We start from the raw sequence: 10,990 nt of genomic DNA, 5'->3' as shown, positions 1-10,990 counted from the left end.
ACACTTCTAGAACTTAAAATTTGGGGTTATTTTTATTTTGATCATTTACATTTTGAAAAAGTTATTTTGATACTTCATGTTTGATTTCACTTTCATATTAGCCTAGTTGTCCATTTATGTTAGTAATTTGACCGTTAAATACTTTTCATTTATAACTATTTTATGAAGTATATGGATAATTTTCATTATTGTAGGCAGAAAAATATATCATGGATGGTCAAATTACCAAAGGTAATGGATGGAATGACTAATATGAAGCGAAATCAAACATGAAGGGCTAGAATGAAAATTTTGAAACATAGAAAGTCAAAATGAAAGCAACATCAAACTTCAAGGCCAAAAGTGTAATTTAGTTAAATACAAGGAAAAAAAAAACCAAAGAATATAAAGGCTCGTTTGGTAACATTATTTTAGTAACGTTATTTGTATTTTTAAAAAAATATGTGTGAATAAAAAAATATATAAAAATACGTATAATATTATTTAAAAACTGAAAATTATTGCTTAAAATGTCATTCCAAACAACTCCTAAATTGTCATATACTATGTCCGTTGGTTGACTTCCAACGCAAGGAAGGGACAAGGGTGTTCTGGTGAAACAGAGCATAAAACCAAATAAAAATTCAAGTGGCAATACCCTGAAATATCACAGAATCGTCGGGGCAATTTGATCAGAAACGTATTCAAAAAACCATATAGCCTTTTTTATTTTCCAATAAAAGAAAAAACTTGAATTTTGTTTTGGATATTTTAGGAAAATAACAAAAGAGGCTTTTTTTTTTTTTTTTTCAGAGAGAGAGAGAGAGAGAGAAAAGATGTTATCGGTGGAAGAAAGGAGGGAAGTCTCTACGAAAGGAGCTTTGACCCTTCTCCTCTCCTTCTCTTCTTCATAATCAGCTGTTTTCCTCTTCTTTTCTTATTCCATTTCCTTATATATATATATATATCAATCTCCTCTCAATTCCTTTCCATTACACACAATTCTATTTCTTCTCTCTCTCTCTCTCTGTCTCATCATCTATTTTCTTGGAAAACCAGAACTTTCAAATCCCCATATCATAATAATTCCCTTCAAATCCACAAACCCATTTGAGAAAAACGCAAATCCCATATGGGAAATTGTTGCGTAACCCCGGCGGTGGCCGAGGAAGGAGAAAACAATCTCGATCTCAAAAACAACAAGAACAACAAGAAGAAGCCAAACCCGTTCGCCATCGACTATGGCGTGGCCCCACAAAACGGCAAGACCGTCAACAAGCTCTGGGTCTTGAAGGACCCAACCGGCCGAGAGATCGGGGCCCGGTACGAGCTCGGCCGAGAGCTCGGCCGCGGCGAGTTCGGAATCACGTACTTGTGTACGGACAGAGAAACAGCTGAGACTTTTGCGTGCAAGTCGATATCGAAGAAGAAGCTGAGGACTTCGGTGGATATCGAGGATGTGAGGAGAGAAGTGGAGATCATGAAACACTTGCCCAAACACCCAAACATCGTTACTCTTAAGGATACCTATGAGGACGATGATGCTGTTCATATCGTCATGGAGCTCTGCGAAGGTGGCGAGTTGTTCGATCGGATCGTCGCTCGTGGCCACTATACTGAGCGTGCCGCAGCTGCCGTGACCAAAACCATCGTCGAAGTTGTTCAGGTTTTGATTCGATTATGTTCAAAAAAATTTATTTTTTTATTTATTTTTGTGTATGTGGGGATTGATTATTGATATTTGATATGCTAACGAATCAAATGATCGAGTGGCTTTTGTGGTTAAGTTGTAAACTTGATAATTCTGGTGACTTGACTTGAATGTTTTGACCCTTTTTTTTTCTGTGCTGATTCTACTGAATACTGATTCCCTCTTTATGGAGTACTCTTGATTGTGCGATTTGATTTCTATCTTGTGTTATGGATATCCATGACAGTACTTTTACTAGCTCAACTGTCACCTGGGTTCGTGTGTAACTTACCAATGACCAATTTTTTTTTTTTTTTTAAAAAAAAAAAAATCCTAGTCGTCTCGGCTGGAATCATAATTCTTAATTCATAACCGGGTTTTTTTTTTTTTTTTTTTTGTATGATGATCTTTTACTGTTTGATGACTGCACTTCTATTTCTATGCTCAATTTGAGTTGCAACTTTCGTTCAACTACATGTTCAATACTGTTCAAATTCGTGAAGCTCAATTGTCTAACCGTGCAGGGTTTCTCGTAATATGATATGTGCTCCATGTCTGTGATTCAAATTTCACTTTCCCCTTCCCCGCTATCTACCTATCAAAAAAGAAAAGAAAAATTGTACGATCATGCATTTTTTTTAATTGATTTTCGTAAGCATTCCTTCACATTGCAGATTATCCTTGCCTATCCACTGAGACGGCTCAGTGTTTTTTTTTTCTAGGGATAGATGTTGATGTCAACTAGTGAAATGGGTTTTTTTTGTTAGATTTGAGGTATAATGTTTTATTAATAGCCGCCAGATATCACAAACTAAGCTGGTCCCAATGATGTGTTTGTTTTTAAGTCCCAGTGTTATATTCTACCATTTTTAGGCAAGGCTTCTATGTTCTCTGATTGCTTATTTGACCAGATTCATGATAGTTTCACTGATTTTTTTTTCCTTCACATTTAACGTTAGGAGGGTGTGTACTGGAAAAAGAAAAGGAGTTTGTAATGTGCTTTTTTCATGTGTTTAACGTGCTTTATTGTGTTGCAGATGTGCCACATGCATGGTGTGATGCATCGGGATCTCAAACCTGAGAACTTTTTGTTTGCTAATAAGAAGGAGACATCACTTTTGAAGGCAATTGATTTTGGGCTTTCTATATTCTTTAAACCTGGTATGTTTTATCACGCTTGATCATTTTTATTTCTTAACTCTCATCAATTGGTTATATCCTTTAATGTACATAAGCTGACTTGTTTATTTCTGCAGGTGAAACATTTACTGAGATAGTTGGAAGTCCATACTACATGGCTCCTGAGGTGCTAAAACGGAATTATGGTCCAGAAATAGATGTTTGGAGTGCTGGGGTAATCCTTTACATCCTACTTTGTGGTGTCCCACCTTTTTGGGCAGGTTAGTTTTGTTACCATCAGAAAGAAAAAAACCTTGTTTTCCCAATTGAAAAGAAAAATGAAAAATCCTTCTTCACTTTTGTCAAAGTTTTAACCCAAACTGCTAGTAGAAGGTTTTGTATTGAATTATAGTTAAAGGAGTTGTTCTTTTTGAATTATAGTTAAAGGTTTTGTATCTATGAGAAGTGTATGCATAAAACCTCTTCTTTTTGTATGCAGAAACTGAACAAGGAGTTGCACAAGCAATTATAAGGTCTGTTGTAGATTTTAAGAGGGATCCTTGGCCTAGAGTTTCTGATAATGCAAAAGACCTTGTCAAGAAGATGCTTGATCCTGACCCAAAGCGGCGGCTTACTGCTCAGGGCGTGCTAGGTAGTTTTAATTCTAATAGCTAATCCTCATAATGTTTCAAATTCCTATTGCCCACCAAGTAGATATATGGGATTAATTAAAATTTCAGCTGTTGGAATATAACAAGCAGTGAATTGTGTGTTCATCAAATGCAGATCATCCTTGGTTACAGAATGCAAAGAGAGCTCCGAATGTTTCTTTAGGTGAAACTGTGAGGGCAAGGCTCAAGCAATTTTCTGTAATGAATAAGCTCAAGAAAAGTGCTCTGAGGGTAATGACTCAAACATTTCAGCTCAAGAAAACTTTGTCATGCTTCGTGATTTCAGTCAGATGTTAATCTGAATGATTAACTCTTAAGTATTTTTTTTTTCTTTTCTTTTTTTAATTTCAAATAAACAGGTGATTGCAGAGCATTTGTCAGTGGAGGAAGTTGCAGGCATAAAGGAGGGATTCCAGTTGATGGATACTACCAATAAAGGCAAAATTAACATTGATGAGCTAAGAGTTGGGTTGCACAAACTTGGCCATCAGATCCCTGATGCAGATCTTCATATTCTAATGGAAGCTGTAAGCAATAAACTTCCATTTGAAATCTTTTCATTATGCTAAGGCCTAATGTGGGACCTTGATTTTCTTTAGCTTTATGGGTTTAAAATTGTCTGTAATTTTAAAAATGTCAAACTAGATGCCAAAAAATAAGAGTAAAAATGGCTTGTGTTTCCAGGTACACTGAACACATTTTCCTGCCAAAAAAATCTTTTATGGGTTCACGTGTTTGAATTGTAGCAAGCATGGATTCTGTTCCTTGTGTTAACCCAATACATCTTTCTAAAGTTCTGTGCAATTCTTAATCTTGGGAGTAATTAGAGGCTATTCTTGCAGGGTGATGTAGATAAGGACGGATATCTGGATTATGGAGAATTTGTAGCGATTTCTGTTCACTTAAGAAAGATGGGCGATGATGATGAGCATCTTCTCGAAGCCTTTAAATTCTTCGATAAAAACAAAACTGAGTATATAGAAATTGAGGAGCTACGAGATGCCTTAGCTGATGAACTTGAGCCAAACTATGAAGAAGTCATTAATGCCATTATGCATGATGTGGACACGGACAAGGTTGGTGTCAATGTCTAACAAATAATGCTGTTACTTGTACCTAGTACCTACTTATTTATTTTTGTTTTATGCAAAGTAGCATATTCTTATTCACATTTCAAATCTCAAGTGGGCATGATGCTTGAACAGCAATGAGAACTGATTTTAATTTGTAGGTGTTTACACTTCACAGAATATTAACAGTTATGGTAAAAGCCTTAAAAAATAAAATGATGGTAGTAAAACTGGATCAGGACATGTGCGATATGCACAATGTTTGATCTTTAATTAGAATCTGCTATGAAATCTTCATATATGTTTTTTTCAGGCACATAAATGTGCATATTTGCTTTGCAGGTAACACCGGCATGCTTAAATGGTCAAATTAAAAAAAAAAAAAAAAAAAAAAAAAAAAAATTGTCTGTAATTTGTCATTTATGATAGTCTTCTTAGTCTCTGGTCTTTCTTGGAAGTAAAAAATTAAGTGTTTGTAAAATTATGGTAGCACGAAATTTTTGTGTGCCTAAAGTTCACTCTTAAATGCATTCCAAAAACTTGCAGGATGGACGAATAAGTTATGAGGAGTTTGCCACAATGATGAAGGCAGGCACGGATTGGAGGAAAGCGTCAAGGCAGTATTCACGAGAGCGGTTCAATAATCTCAGTTTGAAATTGATCAAGGATGGATCGATTACAGTTAAACAATGAGAGTAGAGGAGTCAAAAAATGACATATTACTCTTGGAAATATGCATATTAAAGAAAGGAAGAAATGTTTTTTCTTTTTGATTTTTTCATAATTCTTTTTTTCTTTCTTTTCTTTCCTTTTTGAAACCCCATTTTGGGGGTAATCCAGGGTGTTGAAGTCTTAACTCTTTATGGATTGAATATATGTTTTTTGTTTGTTATGACATGAGAGTTCCTGGCCTGGGCATAGGAGTACCCTGAAGAACGTCTGTATATATGTTAAATTGGCATACTTTCTTTACAGTCAGCAACCAATCAGCATCTCACACACTGTTGGTGAAGCTTGATAGGTTTGACTTTCACGTGGATGTTAATTCAGATACAACTGAAAGCAAGATTTGAGTGTTACATATATATTTTTTTTATGAACTTCTCAATGATTACAAAACCAATATTTTTCAAGGTAGCTATTATGCCTACTCTGGGTTGGTTTAATGGTTCTCAAGGTCTTACGATATTCATGAGATCTTGAATTTGAAACCATATCTTACGGTCATCCTCATGGGATTTCTCCATGTAATAATCTGGTGCATGTGGGATGGGAGATTGCATACACCCAATGGCAAAGTTAGGGGGTGGGGACATGGTCTCCTAGCTTTTTGAAAAAAATTCAATTATAGGCTAACAAAAATTATTAAAATGATAAATTATATGTAAATTGAATAACTAGCCCCCCATTAGAATTTTTAGGAAAAAGTTATTATTGGTTTAGTCTCTGGTTAAAATTTGAGTTTTCTCTCTCTAAAATTTTAAAATTCGTTTAGAAACCCCTCAAAAAAAAACAAAAAAAAAAAAATACAAAGCGAGTAATTTAATAGGAGAAACCATCCACAGTTGATGCATGGTAATTTAGTAACCTAAAGAACATAAATCATAATTTTGTTGAGTTAAAAGTTAATTTATACAATAAGTTTTTTTATTTAAGAATTTGTTTAATTTAGCTTAGCCCCCCAAGAATAAATTATTGACTCTGCCATTACATACACTCAAGAGAATAATCAAATATTCGAAAGTTCAAATTTTACTCTTCAAATTTGGGTTCATTGTCATTTGTTCATTAAAATTGATAACTTTGATAAATTTGTCTTTGATTTGGAAAATATTGTTAATGTTATCCTTTTGGCTATCATCATTTAAAAAAAAATAAATAAATAAAAAAGCTGGTGGTTTTTCTTTTGGGTGAAAAAAAACTTTGTTAATAAAAAAAATTAAATATCAAACAATATTTTAAAATAAATTAAAATTTAGATTTATCTTTGAAAAAAAGAAAGAAAGAGGAAAGTTATAAAATTCTTCAAGAGGTTATAAAAACCTTCACTTTGCTCATTCTATTTTCAAAATAAACAATTTCATCATATTATCCGGTCAAAAATCTAACATAAAGCAAAAATATTTGACATAAAACTATTTCTTAACGGACACTGTAAACACTACCTTATAAAAATAGGGTCTTTCATAGGACGAGACACAGGACTGCCGCGTGTCCATTTCAAGATGTGTTAGTACTCAAAACCAAAACCAAACCCTATAAAAGATGTTACATTTTGCTGGTGACTTTGATTTAATGCCATGTGCATAATTTATGGACCTGTTACCAATTGTCCCAAAAATATTTTGCTTGTTCCTTTAGTTTAATGCAATGTGCATAATTTCAAGATCTCCTACTTTAATACCACGTTAATTTACTAACTGTCCAAAAAACTCAAGCTGTTATGAAATATTTAAGCATTAACATAATTTTAACAAATTCAACTTAAAATAATTAAAAAAAAAAAAATCAATAGTTTGTAGTGTAAGAATCTTAACCTTGAAATTGAATATAACAATTGAAAACTCCAGAAAGTACTAATCAATTGAGTTACAAGACCCTTGGCTAACTCATCTTAATTATTTAAAAGAATGTAATGTAAAACATATGGAAGTTGACTGAAATACTTACCAATTTTATTTTTGTTTTACTTGCCAAAAACAAAAATTTGGTTTATTAGTTGAGTAATTGGCATGTGAGCAAAGAGTGTCACAATCAATTTGGGAAGTAAACTTTACGCTGTAATAAAACTTATTTCTAGTGAGGAGTTTCAATTTTTGGTTTGGTGGTATCCATTATTCTTCTCAAAAAAAAAAAAAAAAATGATTGACCATTATTAACAATTAACAGTTTCCATTGTTTTTTAAAAGACTGATCACTGATGTCAGATATGCACTTAATCACCTAACTCTAGCTAGCTTTTGTTTTCAGCCAAAATAAATAATAAATAAAAATCTAGCTTTTGTATTTTCTTCCCAGATTTCTGAACTCCTGTTTTTTTGGTAAACTTTTCTGAACATATTTCTAGATGATCAGGGACAATAGCTATGATATGACTGGGTAAATTTTGATGGTAATAGGATTCCTAAAGCCCACATATTCCAGCAAGACCAGGCCAGTATGGCATGCACATTAATCCCAGCGTATGAGCTTGTCCATTGAAGGCCCAAAATAGTAAAATTGCGACCCGAGTTGATTTGTACTCAAAGCCCAAATCCATTTTCCTACTCATCCTTAAAAAAAGGACCAAAATGAAGACATGGCCTGCACCCCCAACTCCTCATGGCCTAGATGTTCATTAATGATCAGCTGGTTCAAGTTCAACAAGTAGAGGATGAGGGGGTTCATGAAGAGAAAAGGAGGTAGCAAGGTGCTAGACCCTTGATACTTGAGAAGGAGAGAGTACTGGTCTGGTGGCATGTGGTGGCACCTTGTACCCATATCAGCCACACTAAACCATGGACATGGAGATGGAGGCATATCATGGCGATGCAAGGTCGCTTTTTGAGGCAGCAACTAACAGGTTGTGCTATCTCACTATGCTTTGAGGCCAGACTTAGAGGTGACATTGGTATAGGCCGAGCCCCTCCACATGGTGTATGGATCAAAGTACCAAAAAAAAAACTAAATATGAATGATTATTAATAGACAATGAAAGATGAAAAGACGTCATTGTATAGAAATTAGCTTGAGTCATTAGAATTTGGACATATGTCAAATAATTGTTATATATCCATATTTCAACGGATCCAATATATAGGTACACTGGACCCAACCCATTGAATATAATTATATACTTTCTTGAAAAAGTGACTTGTGAAGATACATGCCGTTTAAAATATTTTTCTAACCGACATTGATATTAGGAACATAAAAAGGTTTAGTTAGAATGTACAGTGGTATGTTTGAATTAGCATTTCTATATATGAGGAATGTTTAGTGGATATGTGTGAATCCAGGAAGTTTTGTTAGGAATGTAAAGTGGCATCTTTGGAAGCATTTTCTACTAATAAATAAAGTTGATATATATATATATATGTGTGTGTGTGTGTGTGTGTGTGTGTGTGTGTGTGTGTGTGGTTATAGGAAGTTTCGTTAGGATTGTATAGTGGTACATTTGGAAGCATGCAGCGTGCTAGAGAGACTATGCTGGGGTATTGACTTTTTTAGTCACAAAAACGTGTAGCGGTATGTTAAAGCTTAATGGGCATTTTTTCAAAAATTAATAAATATATAAGGGAAAAAAAAAAAAAAAAAAAAAAAAAAAAAAAAACTTAATATTTCAAGCCTCGTTTACTACTCTAGCATGCAATATTTAAAATAAAAAATAAAAAATAAATAAAAAAGAAGAAGAAGAAGATGAACTTTTCAAAAATATGATACATAACATCATTGTTCGAGCACATTCCAACTCTTGTTACATATTCTGAACTTGTAAGTTGTAACAGTTGAACTCTTGCTACTGGTACAACAAATGGGCCTACTCAATTGGTGTGAATTTCGGGCTTGAACTCTCCTTTTACGAACATAAGCCCAACAAGCTTCTCGTCCAACAGCTGACAATTGAGATATGGCATTCAACAGAAAAGGCCCCAACAAATTATTGTATTTAACAACTTTTATATAAGTGAATTATTTTTATTTTTTATAGAAATTATGAAGGAATAATTTTTTTTTTTTTTTTTTGGTACTTAACACTCAACTAATTGATGACATTTTTTTTTTTTTTTTTTTTGTGTGTTGTCTTCGAACTTTGTGATGAGTATTGGTAACTCTGTCTTCTTCTTTTTTTTTCTTTTTCTTTTAAAAAAAAAAAATTATAATCAATAGTTACAACAAAAATGGGATATTTGAATCTCGAATATCATGGACACATTAAGAGGTGCTAATTAGTTGAGTAACAAAACTTTTAATTTGTATTTAAAAAATTTATATTTGATGAAACTTTTTTTTTTTTTTTTTTTTTTTTTTGTAAATTAGGCCTTTGGTGAAACATTTGCTCAATTTGTAATGAATAAAGGTATGGGAAATACTTTCACAACAATTTGACAACAAAGCCTAGGTAGCAAAGCTCTTAATAGTAGGTAAAAAAAAAAAATAATGTCAATGGCAGGCCAAATGAAAACCAATAACAATTGCCATCTAGTCTTTGTTGTAAAATTACTATGAAATTGTTGTGCATTTTATCACTCATTTGTAATTTGAATTTTATATTTGATTTATTGTTAATCAATTGGTAATTGGATTTTGTAGCAGTTAAACTTGTCATTGGAGTGGGCTTATATGAAGGAAACAATAACAAATAGTCATATAGGTTTTGTTGTGAAATTATTGTAAATTATTGTGCCCGTAGCACTACACATTTGTAATTTAAACTTTATATTGGATTTTTCGTGATCAATTGGTAATTGGACTTTGTAGTAGTTGAACTTGTCAATGGAGTTATGAACATTGTTTTGTGAAGGAGTCTTATGCATTGATATTGCGTTTAAGGGAGGGGGGAACTTGTGTTTGGGCTTTTGTTTAAAAAATTGTGTTATTTGTTTTTTGAAAACAATAATTGTGATAGTTGCATTTGTTTATGTTGTAAAATTTTAATTTAGTCCCTTAATTTTATTTTTAATGTTGTAAAAGTAGGGTTGTAAATTAGCGTAGTCGAACTAAGTTTTAAAAGTTCTGACTAACTTCTTTATTTAATTTTACTTCGAACATGAGATGAGCTGAAACTCATCATCAAACAAGATTAAGTGTTTAAGTTTGATTTATTTTCTTGTCAAACAAGCTTAAACTTATTCATAGGTTGTGTGATTAACTTTTTTTTTCCCCATATATGGTCAAACTTTGACTTTTTTATCCCTTCAAAATCAATGAATTTTTGTTATGAATAGAATAGTTATATCATAAAGAAACCAAATAATAATATGATACTATATGAACATATTTACAAACTTACATAATCTAATATCAAGTCTGAAATCTATTTAGAAGTATATTTTAGACAAGTAAACACACACGCACACACACGCACGCGCACACACGCACACACACGCACACACACACACACACACACACACACATATATATATATATATATATCATGTCTCATTTTCACAAGCTTGTTTATAAACACATTATTATGTTTGAGCTTGTTTGCTAAACAAACAAATATAAATAAGTTTTTTTCTGAGCCAAACTCTCTCTATTCATAAACAACTTGGTTCGTTTAGAGTCTTATATAAATAAATAAATAAAAGTTAATTTAGGCCAATAAAATATGTTTTTAAGTTTAGGTTAAAATTAGCTAAGCCCAAAATTTTATAGGTCTAGAATAGTTAAAATGAAGCTGAAATTTGTTGAGGAAGTGTAGACAGATTAAAGAAAATCCAAAATTATTAGAACATAAACATGTCCAAAATGAGAAA

The 10,990-nt window shown here is 32.7% G+C and overlaps 1 protein-coding gene across 1 annotated transcript; it reads left to right on the top strand.

The window, feature by feature from the left end:
• Positions 1 to 803: 803 nt before the first annotated feature.
• On the top strand, positions 804 to 5,614 carry LOC115953281 (calcium-dependent protein kinase 32-like). Its single transcript, XM_031070878.1, has 8 exons — positions 804 to 1,645; positions 2,707 to 2,830; positions 2,926 to 3,069; positions 3,288 to 3,440; positions 3,575 to 3,690; positions 3,819 to 3,986; positions 4,302 to 4,535; positions 5,076 to 5,614. The coding sequence occupies exons 1-8, from the start codon at positions 1,112 to 1,114 to the stop codon at positions 5,220 to 5,222; spliced, it is 1,620 nt and encodes a 539-aa protein (XP_030926738.1). The 5' UTR covers positions 804 to 1,111; the 3' UTR covers positions 5,223 to 5,614.
• The last annotated feature ends 5,376 nt before the right edge of the window (positions 5,615 to 10,990 follow it).

The sequence above is a fragment of the Quercus lobata genome, chromosome 7, assembly GCF_001633185.2.
Source record: "Quercus lobata isolate SW786 chromosome 7, ValleyOak3.0 Primary Assembly, whole genome shotgun sequence".
NCBI classification, from domain to species: domain Eukaryota; kingdom Viridiplantae; phylum Streptophyta; class Magnoliopsida; order Fagales; family Fagaceae; genus Quercus; species Quercus lobata.
Note: the sequence above shows the minus strand (reverse complement) of the source record. Positions and strands in the feature narration are given on the sequence as shown.